This window comes from Apteryx rowi, unplaced genomic scaffold (assembly GCF_003343035.1).
Source record: "Apteryx rowi isolate R43461 unplaced genomic scaffold, aptRow1 scaffold_76, whole genome shotgun sequence".
In the NCBI taxonomy this organism is placed as follows: domain Eukaryota; kingdom Metazoa; phylum Chordata; class Aves; order Apterygiformes; family Apterygidae; genus Apteryx; species Apteryx rowi.
In genome coordinates, this window is record NW_020451049.1 from 563,797 (window position 1) to 581,823 (window position 18,027).

At 39.3% G+C, this 18,027-nt stretch overlaps 1 protein-coding gene and 1 long non-coding RNA gene across 5 annotated transcripts in view; one reads left to right on the forward strand and one right to left on the reverse strand.

Annotated features, from left to right (window-relative positions):
• LOC112976705 overlaps positions 1 to 8,163 on the forward strand; it is a 29,658-nt gene extending 21,495 nt beyond the window's left edge. The window contains exons 2-3 of the long non-coding RNA XR_003257118.1: positions 6,147 to 6,248; positions 8,092 to 8,163. This is a non-coding gene — a long non-coding RNA (uncharacterized LOC112976705). The remainder of the gene's footprint in view (positions 1 to 6,146; positions 6,249 to 8,091) is intronic.
• A 1,113-nt stretch (positions 8,164 to 9,276) lies between these two features.
• The window catches only part of FBXW7 (F-box and WD repeat domain containing 7), a 172,712-nt gene continuing 163,961 nt past the window's right edge, over positions 9,277 to 18,027 (reverse strand). For all 4 annotated transcript variants that reach the window (XM_026088215.1, XM_026088218.1, XM_026088217.1 and 1 more), the window contains 3 exons: positions 16,752 to 16,977; positions 12,329 to 12,539; positions 9,277 to 11,310 (listed from right to left, as the gene is read on the reverse strand). In XM_026088215.1, the coding sequence (XP_025944000.1) occupies positions 11,042 to 11,310; positions 12,329 to 12,539; positions 16,752 to 16,977 (706 nt within the window). In that variant the 3' untranslated portion in view covers positions 9,277 to 11,041. The remainder of the gene's footprint in view (positions 11,311 to 12,328; positions 12,540 to 16,751; positions 16,978 to 18,027) is intronic.

The window sequence follows — 18,027 nt, forward strand, 5'->3', positions numbered from 1 at the left end:
CATGCCGCAGCAGGCCTCTGGGCTCGAGTGGCTCTCAAAAACCTGGATTGCTTGCCAAGAGTAACCGCACACTTAGTGTAAAATTTAAAATCATGCTCTGGCAGATGGAGAGGCAAGGGTTGCACTACAAGTAGGTTTTCTTCTTCTTCTTCTTTTTTTTTTTTAAGAAGAACAAGTTGATAATATTCATCTCTCCTGGCAGTGAAAAATACGTCATGGTCAGTTGTCTCTGTGCTTTTACCTGGGTACAGGGTAAGAATCCTAAAATGTATGTGCCAAGGTAAATTTTGCCTTAGTATGAGGTATTACTGCTGTAATTTCATTACTTTTATAACTGAGATAATTTCTTCCTGCTTATCACAAAGCTAAAAGAACGATACTTCCATTCTCGTGCCGGGGGAGCAGTGTCTTTACCGGTATTGTTTTTGCCAAAAGCCAAAGTGATATTAATTTTTACAGGTGATATTCTGAATTTTTAGGGGGCGGCCATGGAGAGAGAGAGCGATCGTTTTGCAGACGGTCTGTTGGGTGAGCGGTGGCTGTGACCAGCGCCGGCGGGTGGCTCGGCGGCTCGAGGCCCTCCTGTGCCTGCTCCTTCTCCCACATGCAAGGCAAGGGGGCGTTTCTGTGACGCAGAAAATTTCAGCTCTGGTTTGTGTGCATAAATAAAGGGTTTTAGGTAATAATTAAGAGGGGATAATTTGTTTGGAGAGTCAGAGATGAAAGGAGCTCTTCTCTCCCTGTCAGAGCAATTCTGTCTGCGTTGTGCTGTATAATAAATCAGATTGCGTAATGTTGCGTGGGTTGCCCAAGAGAGAGGGGAGCACATGAGAAGATGCTGATATCAGGCGCACGTTTTCTCCTCTCTGGCGCTCCCCTGATGCCTGCGGGAGAGAGTCCGTTCCCTTCGCCGTGAGATCCAACTCCCCGCGTGTTCCTCGCGGGGCAGCTCTTGGTAGCCCCGTGGGGGCTTGCTCTGACCGTCAGCGGGGAAAAGCTTCCTTACCTCAGGCCTGTAAGAGCCGATGCTGGTCGCGTGTCAGGCCTTTTGGACTTTGGACTGCTGTGTATTTCTGATTTATTTTCCCTGATATAATGGCTCTTCAGCCTGAAGAGGATAAGCGGCAGCTATGATCTGTCATCATCTTTGTTCAAGTGGGGGGGAGCACAGGGGTTGCTGCTCCATTTTGTTTTTAAAACAGCCTCCAGTTTGCATTTGCAGAAGCAAAAGTAAAGCACTTGAATAAAATATGCAAAAAGAAAAACAGAAAGAAAGGCAAATCCTGTTTATCTTTCTCACTGGGCAAATACAGCCAGGCAGTCTGTGAATATGGTATACACAGAGCTTGTGCTCTGTATAGGCAGGCACGCATCTCCAGCAAGGAGGGGAGGCCCCATCTGCGACTGCTAACAGTATCATTAAGCTGAAATGTAAAAGGCAGATAAAAGATACAGGGATTTGGKTTTTCTTTTTTCTTTTCTTTCTTTTTTTTTTGGTTTGGGTTCACTGTGTTTTTCTTCTTTGTTTTGTTTGTTTGTTTTTACTGCTTTTTCTCCTGCTAAGACCAGCATGTCTTATCTGTGGCTGTGTCACTTTGGCCAGTTTGCATCCTTTTGAATAATTGCTTATCTTTTTGAATTAAGTTATGTTGGTTTAACACTATCGCAGCAGCCAAATCTTACAGAAGTGCTGGATGTCCCTGGCTTTTTCAATTGGATACACTATGTCAGTAGAGCAGTTAAAATTCACCAGTGTCGGGGTAATAGACCCCGTGTGCAGTCACATCCTACACTGGCTCTGGAGCTTTTATTGCTTCTGCTGTCACTGCATATTAAGAATTAGTGAGCAATGGGTACTAGATTGTTTTAGACGTGTTTTATGTATCGTTCCTAACGCATGCTGACAGGCCACGCTACCCCAGCTGTGTTGTGGTGGTAGCACCGGAAGGAATATTGGCCACTGTTGTAGAGGTTGGACTGCGGGTTCATTTACAGCCTCAATTTCTTATTTATGCATAACTGTATGAAACGGGGTCTGTTGAGATCGCTTGACCTCTGTCCAGAGATGAATCTATCTAAAGACTTTTAACCAAAAATAGCTTTTGAATTCTGCTTAGATTTTGAAAAGCATCTATTATCCATGAGGCATATTTTCAAACTTGTTTGACTTTACACATTAGATTTCCTAAGGAGCAAGCTGGTGGATAATACATGATATTTAACAAAATACTATCTTTCAGCAGAAAACAGTAGAGAGAACATTTAATGAGTATGGAATTAAGTAAGGCATGTTGTTCAGCTGTTTGTGAAATTGGTGGCAAATTTTGGTCCATGCTTAGAGGGCCTGATCCTATTGCTATTGAGCCATTTGAATCATTTGTGGACTGTGGATAGACAGTAGATCTTTAATGTTGAGGCAGACAAAAAAATGCATTTTTCCGAGTCCTCTGAATTTGCTTCACATTTGGCTTATTTATGATCAAATTTGATGAACATTTTGACTTATTTATGTTCAAATTTGAGGTTTAGCAGTTTTAAAGATCTGTACGTCTCAAATAAGTTGGACAAATAAGAACTGATTCGAAACATTCTGCATTTATATCTCTGCAGTGGTGCAAAAAAGACTCCAGCCTGCCAGCATGGATCTTGGGGTGAAGCAGGAAAGAGAGGCTGGCTGTGACAGTTTTAAGCAGGGGAGAAGGTCAGGGAATGGGGAAAGATGAGGGAGAGAAAAAAACCTTGAAAAATAGGAGACATGAGTGGTAAAACATGAAAAGAAAAACATAGGGAACAGGACAAAGGATGAAGTGAAACATGAGGAGATTGAAGTGCAAGCATCAAAGAAAAGAGAAAATGAGGGAAGCAAATAGAGGAAAACAGAAAGACTATGAAATCATCAAGTCATCTTTTTTTTTTCCATAGGTAAAGTCAAAAGTATTCCAAGATGTGAATGTATATATATAGAAAGGAACATACAGTTTGATACTATTTAAATATAGCCTGTAATCTTCAATTTTTCCACTCCAGTTGGAGCATCCGTGGGCTTAGTGGAGCCATACCCCATCTAGTTATACTAATGCAAGGCTGGATTGGTGCTATCTAACGTACAGGTGCATTCCTCCACCTGACTGCTGTTCTGCCTTGGGTTCTCCCTGTCCTGCCATATGGCAGGAGGTGATAAACAGGGAGTCCACAAGAGCTGGCTCTGCCGGCAGTGACTGCCAGTGAACAGATGAATCCAGACAGATCCGTTATCTGGTCTTGAGATGGAATATCAAATAGTGTGTGATGTGAGGGTGGACACGAGGAACATTGTGTTATTGTGTTGTTTGGGGTGAAATGGGATATTTGAAGTGTGGTAGTAGTCAACAGAATGGTAAAGCCATAGCATCCAGTGCATGCCTAAAGTATGTGCTAAACAGACATTAAAACACCAACAGAAAAAATCAAGAAAACTTTTCCAATGAGAACAGCAGCCTGACATGTTCCTATAAAACTTTTTTGTTTGGGAAAATGAGTGTACTAGTTAATAAAAACCTCCAATCTGAGATTACACTGCAGCATTAAACACCTCTAAACGAGCAGTTTTTACATCTGTGTGTGCAGTGGGACAGGAGGAACACCAAAGCAAACAAGTAACTGCAAGCAGTCCAAAGGCACGTTTTCTGGAGTCCTTTCTAGTCTCCAGCTTTTGAGTTCTTCTTTTTTCCAAACTATAATGTGAAAATTTAGAACTCATGATGAAACGTGCTAGGAAACCTAAAAGCGCATGACAGTTTGAAAAGAGACAGGAGCTTAGTACTCACATCTTCTGTATCCCAGGGTAAAGGAAACACGCTCTATAATGCTATGCATCTGCACAGCTGTGGTATTATTAGAAAGTCATATCAAACTGAGGTGCTCAGAATAAAACTCAGGAACTGTTGTACTGCTTGTTTTACCCCAGTGATGTTTACAGCCAACTAATCTGAATCCCTTAATCCCTCGGAAATTTTCAAACTTGCTGAAGGTGTGAGTATCTTCCCACACTGTCGGATTTGGATATTTAATCTAGAAAATGAACTTGAGTCAAAGTATAGCTCCTTTGGCAATGGAAACTTCCTTTGAAGTTTTTGGATCTTCTACATTCCATGTTTCCTGTTTTAAATTAGAAGAACAAAGCACTCTCAATAGTGCACAGTAAGCACCCTGTAAAACGTGTATATCAAACATGTGGCTGGCTGACACGATGAGCCAGACAGAACAAGAAAGTAGGTGGCATCCCATTCATCTTCTCATCAAACAGCCCGCCTGGGGAAAGAAAAGCTCATTCGAATTCATCTACCTTGTAACAGAAACCAAAGCTGGCGCTAACATCAGTTAGTTGTACTCTGAGCTACAGGCCAGCCAGGCTAAAGCCTTTGTGAAGAAGGGTTACTCCAATGTTTTGTTGATTAGGATGATGAAATACCCCATACTGGCATTTCTAGGACTTACACTGATGATCTCTTGGACACAGAAAATGTTGCGCCTGCCTTTCTCTGATTTTCATAGGTCATGTCTGATCCAGCTCACATAGACCTTGCATTTATTGTCATGGATTAGTAGCAGTGTTTGTTGCCTGTCCATAGACCGTGAGCTCTCTCAGCTTACAGGCAACAAGGTTCATGGTCCTTCTATGCTATGAAGCTTCCTAGGATATGCCCGTTTTGCACACATGGAGACACCCAACACAGATGAGGTCTGTGGCATTACGGCTTGGTGTCCAGATTAACAAGGGATTGAAATCAACTTGAAACTTACCTAATTGCACAGGGTCTAGAATATTATTTTCAATTAGAAAAAGCATTGGACGTGAAGTGGAAATCATGTCAGCAGCCCTGATGGCAGACATCTCGTCGTTGGCTGAATGATGCACTCTCATCGTTGTGGGCTCCATTGGAGCCCTCAGTGTTAGACTGGGGCAGTGCTGTGTCCATGCAGAAAGTGGGAGAAAGTACAACAGAGATTGCAGCACCGCAGAGATGCAGAGGACAAACCATTCTACTTTTCTTTCACCAAAATTATTGCTGCCACATAAGGTTAGACAAATTCAGCGGTGAGTAGGGATTGGATATATGAAGCTGAATCCGAGCACGGCAGAGGTGAGGACAAAGGCAGAGAGCTGGAGGAGCTGGCTGGCTCCTTTGACGAAGTCTGGGCACCCTCAGTTGTGCTGCGCAGTGCAGTTACTAAAAACACTGCTGGATTCCTCTGCGACAGCGCCTGTGATTAACGTTTTCTGCCGTCTCTAGTTGGCAGAAAGTTGTGCTATCCAGGTGATGCGTAGTTGGGACTTTACAGGAATCTCATGTGCTGTCTGGACTAGAGCAATGCAGTATGTACATGGGCATACAGCCACTGGTTCTTGGGAACTGCAGGCACGCAGAGCGCTGCAGAATTTCCTCTCAGCAGTGGTACCCGTGGTAGCGTAATGCACCATTTTTTTTCTTTGAAGTATTGCTGCAGCTCCTGGGCTGTCTGGCAGTCTGACCCGGGAGCAGGAGCCCATCATGGTGCCTGAACTGTTGGTGTCGCCTAGTTTGTCTCAGAGGGGGTCTGGAACATCTCTTAGGTTTAAACATCTGTTGTATTAGCCTGCATTGATGATTGAGGAAATATATCATTAGGTTTGACAAATTCGTTATGCCATTTTTGGATGAAGTTTGAAAAGTGTAATGTGTATCAATAACTATTTGATCATATAATTCATGTATAATAATAAACATCATATGTGATCATAAAAGCAATAAGCATCATTATACGATGTCTATCTTTGCAAAATATCAAGGCCAAGGATCAAGGTTACAGATAAAATGGCAAGTACAATATGTGGGAGATGGAAAGAAAAATATTGCAACTTCCTTAAAGATTTAGAAGTCAGTATGTTGGGGTATTATCCTTTAAGTGATTAACTGTTTGGTCAGAGTAACTCAAGCACTTATTGGCAGGTTTTTTACTGTTGTGATCTGGTCCTTTTGCCTTGATTAACAAGATTTTATGATTCACTCTTTTGAATGGTTCAGGTGCTGACTTGCAGGTAGAAAATGTTGATCAGCCTGATGATAGTGAAATATAAATGTATTTTTTTAATGAATGTATTAATGTACATCTTTCTTTTAAACTAGGATCTATAAATGGATCAGAAAAACATCCCCATGAGCATGGTGAAAAGGGACTTGAGGGTATTTGAACTTTGCTCTCTGGCATAAACTCCATAGTGGTGTCAGGTGGGTACCATTTTTCTGCTCCTAGTGTTTGGGTGGGGGTGGGCTGGTTATCACAAACCAGGAGTCCGGGGTGCTGCGGCAGAGGGCAGTCGAAGGCGGCCCGCTCAAGTAAGCTGTAGGCCCGCACAGGCAGTCAGTGTTGCACAGTAGGAGCGGAGCTGTTGTGTGAAGCTGTTGGTGCTGAGGGCCTAATGTCCGCATTAATGCATTTCTGAGGTGTTGGGCTAGTTCTGGTTCGGACCCATATGTGCCGCTAGTGGCTCGAGTGCATGAGGATGCTTCTGCTTTAGCTTCACCCTGAAGAAATGTGGTTTGTGTGCTTTGAGGCTGCACTCTGGTTTGTCGGGAGAGTTGTTGCAAAAGTGCATGCCTGATCTGAACTACAAATTATTGTAGACACAGCTGTTAAAAGTCAGGTTTTTAATTTCATGAACAAGTAAATGGATATGTGAAAACCTGGGAACAGGATCTCTGAGCAAGTGGCAATGCTAATTCTGTGACTTCTTTCTGCTAGCTAAAATCGAGGCCTGCAAAAGAATACCTATTAAAACATCTTTTAGTGTTGTTGACTTGGTATCAGATACAAGAGAAAATAGGGAAGCACTTTCTGGGACTGAAACAAAAAGAAACAAGGGAATTGGCATTAAAGCAAGAGGATGAGACTCCAGAAACACTACCACAATAATCTCTCTGTGATAGCTACAGATAACATTTTGACATAAGCTATGATGAATATGCCACTAGATTCAACACTGCATGCATAAAGCAGTTCTAGTCTTACATTATGATTCTTAAATGTTTTTATACACACACACACACACACACACACACACACACATATATGTTCCCTGAACAAAAATCGAATTACATGAACTGAAGAAGAGATGGTTCATAAACATGCTCAGCTACAGCATTGTAGGTTGCCAGACTAAAGACTCTGTAATAGGAGATAGAGAGGAACAAGATTAAGGGACTGAGGGTGCTCCGAGACAAGCGAACTCTATGTTATGGTGAGTGTATTGGCATAAGGGGGTGAAAAAGATACCATAAAGAAAAACCCTGTGTACTTGCTCTAACACTCCCAGATGATGTGTTTACTATGGGCCCAATTTTGAAACGCTGTAATTTTAATAAATGACCAAAATTCTGCCTATTGAGCTATGTTGTTCAGGTGTCACTAAAGCAATATGAACTTCTACAAAGCTAAACAGACTTTTAGCAAAACCAAATTCTCTAAAGCATTCACACAATAAACTTTACCAAGTTGTTTTTTTTTTGGGGGGGGGGAGGGGAGAGGGAAGAGAGAATTACTTTTGTAAGTAAGGGAGTAAGGAGAGAAGGGAGTAAGGGAGAATTACTTTTAAAAAGTAATTCTTAAGTGTGTTTTTTTTTTTCTGTTTAATATGCGACACTCTCACATCTTCTCTTTGCAGCGAATCCATTTTTTTTTCAGGGATGAAGGAAGCCATGAATGTGGTTTGCTTAATGGGGTCAAGTTATTTTGTATTAATTTGACTGTAAGATAGCATTGGAACTACAATATTAATTGAAAAACTCTGGTTAAGCACATTTTGATCCTGCTCATATTGGCTGCTTRAAGTGTACTTAAACACAGATTGAACCGGTTTGGATTTGTTAGTCTTCCTCTTCTGTCATTTCATTTTTCTGCCCTGATTTCTGTTCTTGCCTTCCAGCTTAATGTTGCTCAGAAATCTCTTGTTCTCCTTCACAGTTAGGCAAATGCCTTTGCTCTTTGCTCTTTTTACCTAATTTTAAGCTATTTATCAGATCCCTGTATTAAATATTCATATTTTTATCTGTCTGTGTCCATTCCCTATTGTAGGTGGTGCAGTGCAGACCGACACCAGGCACCTCCTGCCACCACAGCAGCTGGGAGTCCTGGCCAGCGTTCTCAGCCCGCTCCCGTTTCCAAGAGCCGGGCCTTAAACTGAGCCCTGAAGGGCCTGCGCTACTACACAGGTAAGTTCTAAAAAAATCTTAAACCATCCTTTTAACATGAGAGGATTACCTCTTTAATTGTTTTTATATAAATACCAAGATGTTCGTAACTATATATGCCAATGCTTACTGCTTTTTTTTTTTTTCCCCTTAAACACCAACTAAATGAACAAATTTTTACAGTTTGTAGCCACTTGGTCATTTTGTATGGCTTTTTATCTCTAGAGGTCAGATGGAACCGCACTCCTTTTGTTTATTTGCTTTGCATAATGAAGGGATAGGAACTACATTTTAATAGAATATAGCCATAGATTATAAGTGTATTAATATTTTTGTTTTCCACCCATGTGTTTTCTCTCTTTTTTTTTTTTTTTTTTTTAATGACAGGTAGTTTTCTATACAGAAAACTGTCACAAACAAGTAAATTGTATACCCTGATAGAAAGACATGCACAGAAGAAAACAATGATTTTCATCAAGGAGATTTAAGAGAGAAACTGACATTTAATTGCTAAGTTTCTAAGATAGATAGCCGATAACTTACCTTTGTTTCAGTGCACTGAGGAAACTGCTTTATGGACCAATCTGGAGTTTTTGTAGGATATTTTTTCTTAGAGGCTTTATTTCAAGCTCTCCTAAGATCCTAATGTTGATTTAGTTGCAGCATGGATTTATTCCCTGCTGTGAAACTACAATCAATTGATTGAAATGCATAAATAATAAACATCAGATTTTCAATTTGAGATGCAGAAACAAATGCTATTGGAAGAAGTTTTATGCACTTCAGAAGCTTCTTCTAGCTAACTCCCTCCAGAGTCAAATCCTAACACGTTCCTAGTGATAGGAAGCTAATGGCTTTCCTGCGTGTTTGCTGAAGCCCATGTGATAAATTCTATATGGCAACTGAAGTAGAGCACACGCATGCACCTGCTTGCGGAAGTGTTACATAAAGTCCTGCAAGGTATTTTAGTATCTACCAGTAAGCTGAGAAACTTGACCTGATTTAGACTTCATAGGATATATAATATTAAACTCACAACAGAGATGATAGAAGAAAAAAAAAGACAAACTAACATGAAAAAACACATTTTATTGCACTTAAGTTATAAGAAAATAAAATTTCTAAGTGAATCAAACCATAGACACAATCCCTTTAAAGGTTGTTTTCCTCCATCATGTCAGGTTGTTACATAACTAAAATTAAACAACTGGAATCTGATTGTTTTAAATCAGACTATAAATAAAACAAAAACAAAAAAGGAGGAAAAAAGATCACCTAAGATACAGTGTTAAACCACTTTCACAGTTCAGCTTGAGTTGTGGCTCTTGGAGAATGAGGCAAACCATTTGACTCTTTCACTTTTCATTTTGTTTGCATGTGACAACTTTACAAAAACTTAAGTTTTTGCTCTGTCAGTTCCTCCCAGCAATAACTGTAACAGTTGTTTTTTTCTCAAATACTGTAAAACACTAAGACTGACCAGCAACTTTATTTTCATTTTTGTATTTTATAATATTTTTTAAAAATTTTGTCAGTTTTTTTTATGTATGTATGTTCATTCCATTCACCACAGCCCTCACAAAGAAAAATTTCCCCACAGAACAGGCTGCAAGAGCTTTGTTCTAAGGAATGTGTTTTAATTTTTGCCCAGAAAAAAGAAAATAAGCTTTGCACACACACTCAATTCTTTATTTGCAGGCAAACTTCACTCTTAATTGTCTGAAACTCTTCCACTCTCAGCCTCTTAGAGGCACAGTTGGCTCAAGTTTCAGTGGCAAAAAGTCTTTTTCTGTAACCAAACTAGAGCAAATTTGGAATTCAGTCTGGGACTAAAACGTCACAGCAGAAAAAAAAATAAAAAAAAATAATTTGCTTTTCTTTCTTTCATTTAGCAGCATAAATAAGTTTGGCCACTGGGAATACAGTACAGGGGTGGGACAACAATCCCATAATTGAAGACCTACTTCTAGCACCAGCATTGCGAATTAAATCCATCAGAGGACTCTCAAAACCCAGGATAACTTGCCACCTCAGAGCAACTTATGCGTTGAAGAGTGTAGATGGAAGCAACAGTAAATAGATTAAACAGAGGCTAATACTGTGATTGACATTGGCAATGGTTGGCAAAAAAAAAAAGAAAGAAAGAAAAAGAAAAAGCTCTGATAAAACTGTACAAAACAATTCACAGTAATATTTTAGCTTTTCCACACCAGGAATGGACTTTTTTTTTGTTTTTGTTTTCATTGCAGATGCTCTCTAGTTTTTGAAAGTCATAGAGGTTGGAAGGGACCTCTGGAGGTCGGCTGGTCCAACCCCCCCCGCTCGTAGCGGGGCCAACTGAGAGCGCGTTGCTCAGAGGGGCTGCCAGGCCTGGCAGGGCCCCGGGTGGCCCAGGGGTGCATGAGCAGCCTCGCACGTGCAGCTTCTTTCAAGATCTTTGTGGTAAAATAACCTGTTAACAAGAATTGTAACTTTTTTTTTTTTTTTTTAACCTCCAAATTGCTCAGGGAGCACTTGGAGGAAAAGTAAAGAAATAATTGCACCTGGTTTCATTTACAAAGTCGTATTTTTGCAAAGCTGCCCCGGTCAAAAGTGTAGCCTTTTTATGTGACGAGACAGCAACTGCCTCTCTTGTCAGTTATAGTTTGTCATCTTTGTCTTCTCCTTTGTAGTCTGTAGGTCTTTAGGATCTGTTGCCCCAAGCCAACATCCTGCACCACCAAGGACAAGGGATTTTTTTTTCCTTTTTCTTTTTTTTCTTTTTTCTTTTTTTTTCAGGGGGAGGGAAAGGAGAACATTGTCTACATGTTTGGACAAATTCATCTTTCTGCCCTTCACTTCATATCCACGTCAAAGTCCAACACCAGCAGCTTTGTTTCCTCAGTCCCGTTCCGGCTTCCAACTGCACACACTAGCTTTGTGTTAGAAGCTCTGATCCGCCACACGACGCCTCCACTCCCCCCACTCTCCAATGTGACTAGATTTCGGATAAATTCACCCGTTTTCAAGTCCCAAAGTTTTACAGTTCCATCATCTGAGCTGGTAATTACAAAGTTCTTGTTGAACTGTAAACAGGTCACAGCGCTCTGATGTTTGTTGGGACCTATAACAATAAAACCAAAACATTTTTGTTTGTAATCAGACAGCAGTGACAGACAGCAGTGCCTATAAAATAAATATCTGTATATCTGCATGCAGGTGTTTCTATCTACTAGATGTATCAATTCATTTTTTCTGCACGTATTTTCAAAGAGTGAATGTAAGTATAGAAAAATTCCCCAGGATTTCCTTCTTTGTTATAGTGATCTTGTTTCGTAGTATACAAACAATAAGGCAAGTGTACGCTTGGAAATCTGTGCAAATGAACTTAACCATCCAGAGTGAGGTGACTACAGAACCTGAAGGTGTTCGTCTCCGAGCCCCTTTGAAGAGGTTATTACAAGGTCACTCCTAATTCTTAATTATAAAAAATGGTGGCGCTGCTATTAATTTCAGTTAGTAGCTGTAAATATTTAAGAAGAGTTAAAATAGCAGAGTCTGCTTTATGGTGAAATTAATTTCAGGAATACTGGGTATGATATAAGGGAATGATATAAGACATTGTTTAGGGAAAGAAAACTGTGTGCTCATGTGTGCACGCCTGAGTGCCAACTGTCAAAATGGAAACTGTAATCTTTCTTCCTTATAAAATAAAGGAAACGTCTTCCACTCATTTCTCTTGATTTATTGCAACAGACAGTGTACTTTGCCTCCCAATCCAATTAATCAGTAGGCTTTGAAACATCCAAGTGACCCCTAAATAAATAAGTTGACTGACTGTTTTGAGATGCCATTTCCTACATATTTCTGTGGTTTATTGGGCTAATATACCCGTAGCAAATTTCTATCAACCCAGACCATCTGCCTTTCATAACAGGCAAGTGATTTGAACAGATTAAATTAAATACATTTTGTTCTTCTAACTCAGGGAAAGATCATACAGCTGTCATCAGAAAAATGATATCTTAAGTTGTAAATGGTCCATGGTTGTTACTTTGTATGTAATGTTAAAAGTTTTTTTTATAGAATATGCAGCATAGATAACTGCAGCTGGCTTGATCTACATCGAAGCTTAAACTCACCTTGCAATGTCTGTAAACATTGTCCTGTTTTAATGTCCCAGATTTTGACTGTAGAATCGGCATTCCCAGACACCAGTATATTGTCCTTGAGTTCCATTCCACTTGTTAAAGACTGGTGGCCTGTTAGCGTGTGAATGCAGTTTCCTGTCTCCACATCCCAAACTCGGATGGAAGTGTCAAGAGATCCACTCACCACATGGATACCATCAAACTACAAGAAAGGTAAATCTATTACAAGCAATTATATTAGGGTCTTATGATGCGCTGTATATGAAGAAGATTATTAAGCATTTAATTCACTAAATGCAACATTAGATACTGTATATATTTGGAAATGGCATTATAAAATAAGAATTCAGTGTAAGCACTGAATGGCCATGTTTGATATTAGGGCAAGTGATTCATGGTCAGCATAATTTCCTGTTACAGACATGGTCTATGAGGTACTCAGTTCAAGGAGAAAAAGACAGACTTTGTACTGTTGGTTTTTTGAATACAATACAACGCTTTTAAACACAATAAAATCCTGACTATACTACAACGTACAACAAAGAAACAGTAAAAGAAGTTTATTCTCCTAATGAAGTTAAGAAGTCAAACTTTCTTTTCAAAAGTGTGAGGGACTTTAAGCTAGACAAGGGCAACAACATTAAACCAGAATCATCTGTACAAAAGCCAAAACAGGAAAATGAAGGAAAGGAAAAATGTTGCTGTTAAGCCATTTTACTTTTTTTTCCCTCTCACTATGTCTGAATCATAATTGTGTGCAGTAAGGAACTTTTTAACTTTCTAGATGTATGCTGCAAAAGCAATACAAGCTAACACAGATGTCTGAACTCTTGGAGTGTGTGTGTGTATTCATGCGCGCATGCCGCTTCATTTATATATGAAMCAGAAATATGTAGAACATGAACACATAGAGAAATCGACTAAGAGATGAGGCGCTCCTGACCAAGAGGAATGAACATGTAGAGAATATAAAGGTGAAAAAAGTAACTAGAGTAACTTGAGTGATAGTGACAATGACTAAGAGTCCAGGATTCTTAAAAATGGAAGGAAAAAGAGCAGCTGAATAAAAACAGTGGGCTTCAAGGAAGAATACTTCAATAAATTGGGACTTCCTTCCCATGAGGTTTTTATATATCTACTCTCTGAGGGGAAGAAGAATTCAGGGGAGCTGGCACTTTCTTAAAGACACAAACTATCCTTATGTGAAGGAAATATAGGAAGTGTAGTAAATTACCAAGACTCACTTGACTAAAGCACAAGGAATTGTACAAAAAGTAGAAACCAGATCAAGAGATGTGTATGAAAGCACACTGGGACAAAATCAGAAAGGCAGRGCACAAGACAAGATAAAACTAGCAAGAGCCATTAAGGATGACAAAACACTACTCTGTAAAAAAACAAGAGAAAGGCCAAGAAAAAAGTTCATTTACGCTCAGTAGGAAGGAAACACTAAATGTGGCCAGCTATTTACCTTTTTTTGCTTCAGTCCTCAGCCATGTGAATGTAGGCTAACAGTGCTAACACCAGGAACAACTGAGTATGCACTTCAGCAAGAACGGGGAAGAACCACATAAGGCAAGTTGTTTTAAGGCAATCTCAGAGACATCTGCTGCTATCTTTGAGAACCTCATGGAAGATAGAGAATTATGGATCCTTCAGCCTAACTTCAATTTCCAGAAGGAACTATCAAATAATCAATCTGTTTTTAAGCCCTTAGCAACGCGAGAAGTAGCAGTAAACATAGATTTGCAGGAGAACCAACTTAACCAATCTGATTTTTTTCTATGACAGGGTAAAAAGTCATGTGAAACAGCAGATGTCTCCATTATATTTTCATAAAGAAGGGGACAGATTTGACGTAGGGATACTATCCAGTTCAAAACTTTGCTCACAGTGTAGTTAGAGATATGAGAGAGTTCCAGAGGGATCTGGACATTAAGCATTTCCATTAGGATGTGGGTGATATTTAAACTGGGAGAGCTGACCCAAAGCAAAGAGTATGAAAGTTAAGAGACCACTGCAAAGATCTGAGCTTGGGTGGGAGTGAATGGAAGGCGTAACTGTRGCCTGGGAGAATGATGGCAAGGCAGGAATCTCTGTTACCATGGGGGCAATCTGACACTGGTTGTCCATGTGAACTGACTGGTATCAAATAATGGAGAAGAGAGAACCTAATTAGGGGAACTCAGTTATCTGACTGCTTATTTTAATAAAACTTGTAGGAAATTAACATCTTCAATCTCTATCTGCAAACATGGTTGTGCGTGGCACTTGGGTTCAAAATATTTTAGGGACAGACTGGCACATACAGACTGCTTATGTGTGTACCTTATATTCCCTGTGAAAACATATTAAAAAAAGACACTCCAGTATCTGAAATAGGGATATGCTATATAAGGCATATAAAATAACCTTTCAAATCTAGTGAGCATTGATGAGACTTTGACTAGAATTTTGTATCCTGTTTTGGGCACCCTGCTTTCAAAAAAAGGATGTGAACTAATCTGAATTCAGATAAAAGCAACAGGAATGATAAGCAGTCTAACAGACTTATTGGGTGCAAAAATTAAGGAATGTTTTTCTTTCCTAGACTAAACTAAAAAAAGTTTGATTCAACAGATTCTGATCCCCCACCCCCCAGCAAATTAACTGTAATCCACATCATACACAAGCTATGCAGAAAGAGTTTTTTAAGGCTGGGCATCAAGAAAAGCTTTATCCTTGTATTGCTACAATTAAATAAACAATAGTTTGGATCAGTGGTTTTAGGCTGTTATCCATGCACTCCAGAGAGTGTGTGGATTACAACAAAGGTAGCTAAGAGAGGTGACTAAGAAAGTGAACATGGTCAGTAGTCTTAAACTGTTGCATAAGGATCTCTGGAAAATGTTGGGGGGGGGGGGCGCAAATGGGCAAATGTTGAGATATAATTGAATCTGCCTGAAGTGGGGATGGGGAGGACAGACAGGGACACACGTTTCCTTCAGTCTGATTTTGGGAGTTTTGCTGTTTCAGGCTATTTCAGGCCTAAAACTGTAAAGACCGATAGCCTCCTGCCCCCCTAGAATATTGTTTTAGAATACCATGCTGCATTTGCAGAGGAAATAATAGTATCAGTGTGTGCAGCATTACCAATTACGTGGTCCGTATTACTGCAATATCAGAACAAAACATGAATATCCATCAGCCAAGACAAGAACAACTAGTGAGGATAAGGCAGAATAACATACACTGTTCCCAAACTGCAGTAGATGATGAAGAGAAAAGAAATAAAACCTTCCTAAATATTTTAAGAGATCTGTATTACAGCATTTTTAAACTGTTTGCTGCTTGTCTAAAGAACACTCCTCAGCATATGAATGTTAAGAGGAGGACTGGAGATTGTCCTGCGTATTTTTTTTAGAAAGAACAGCAAATAGGTATTTTGTTCATATTTAATCTGTAAAGGTGAGAAAGATGAAACCATTTATGAAAAATGTCTCTAGCACTGAGCTTTACTTTCTGTGCTGTGAACCAGACTAGAATATGTGCAGAATACAATTACACAATTTTAAATTTTGTTAACTTTTTTAGTCCTGCCAGACTGTGGTGAGAACAGGCACAAAAGCATGAAATCAATTTCCTTGTCCTTGCAGTGCCTGGAAGCCTTCACTCTTTTAGTGAAGATGATGATCTTTTGGGTTAGTAATGGTAAGGAGAATCTCCATTAGATCTACGTGTATTTTTGCCAGAATAGTTTTAACAGACCATGGACTGGCTTGAGGCAACAGAGCCGTGCCACAAAGTAATACCAATAATAACCTGCATCTACAATAACATGTCACTGCTGACAAAGCCTCACAATTGTAGATCTGGCCTTTACTCAAAGAAGAGGAAGTAGCAGGCTGGAGATTTACATCCTGTSAGGGCATTAAAATTTTAGATTCAGCTTTACTGTGAATTACAGTTTGGAACTAGATGTAACTACAAAATAAGTATAAACAGATCTGCATAATTCAGAACATTAATCCAACCAGTTTATTTTTGGCATGTTTTAAATTATTACATCAACTGATTTATTTAAAATATAACCATTATAATTTCTTTTGGGAAACCAAAAACATAGCTCCAAAATATATGCAAGATTTCAAAAACAAAACAACCCACAAACCTGTGTAACTTGTGGGGACAGAGATTTGGGCCTTATTGTACCGTATGCTTTAAAAGATGCTTTTCTAAAAACTTATTCTCTAAATGAAGACAACAACATATAACTAGTATAACAAAACAGAAGAGGGGAATATCACAGATGTCCCTGTATTCTTGTGGATTGTGTGATACTGAAGTAGGTACCCACAATTTCGTAAATAATGTGAAATAAACTGACTTTAAATGCTACTTCAGGAAACTATAGCAAGAGATGAAAATCACGTACCTGTAATGAGTAGACTCTGTTAGTATGCCCTTGCAGTGTGTGCAGACAGGTCTCTGTCTCTGGATCCCACACTTTGACCATAAAATCGTATGCACCACTTACAACCCTTCTGCCGTCATACTGAACACACCGAACTGCAGCTACGTGGCCCATCAGAACATGTAAACACTGGCCCGTCTCTATGTCCCAGACTCTCAGCGTAGCATCTCGAGAACCACTGACCACTCTGGAGAAACAAGAAAACCCCTCCTGTACTTAGCATTGTAAATAAGAAGTGTTAAAACAACTGGACTTAGGCATAAATAAATCAGTTACAAGCTGAAATTTTTTTTGGACACTAGATAGCATTAGTCCACTGGCCACCAAAGATCTGGTTTGGTTTGACATTTTATTAGGGCTGCAGATGACTTGGGTCTTTTTCTTCCTTGCCCTACTCACCTCTTCAGGAGCCACGTATTTCATATAATTAGCAAACAGTATTTAAAAGGCACTACAGTCCTGAACAGCAAAATGATGCTGTGAGAAGAAATGTGGACCATTGTATCCATGTATGAAAGCTTATGAATATGCTGAGCTCAAGGCCAGTGCTATGAGCATCCTTTTTTAATGATGTAACTAAATACAGCAATTAAACAAAGATGATTGTTAGAAGTTTTACTTTCAGTAAAACATCACTTCTTCTGCTTGATTTGTATGGTTTATACTTTTAAAAGCCTTTTAGACTAGAACAGAAAAGGAATTAATGTTACTGGAATTCCAGTGATTGCTACAATAGAAAAAAACCTCAGCATTTGTCAAAAAAAAACCAAACAAACAAACAACTAAGGCCACTCTGTCAAAAACTCCATACCTTAACCAAATAATATAGCTTTCCTGCTGTTTTCTGTTGCAGAAATTATGATATAACCAGTTAAAATTTTAACAAAATGCTGCAGAGACAATACTTAAAAAAAGTCAGTCTGTAAAATGAGAAAGTTTGTAACACTGATAAGAAGTTAAGGAGAAAATTATTCACAGTGTAGAGACTGGATCACAGCATGACAAAGAAATAGTTTTGAAATAAGGTAGATCATTAGTTTAAAGTACATGACTTTTAATTTTCTGTTCTTTAATTAGCACTCTTACACTTTTGCTTCTATTAATCATCTCCTTTCTGTTGATTTACGTAGTTTAGTTTGGCTGCTATGTCTGCTTTGTGTTTTAATCAATGTTAGGTTATGTATCCAAGTTTTAGAAGCATTTTCTGATGATGTATGGACTAGATGAGTGGACAGTG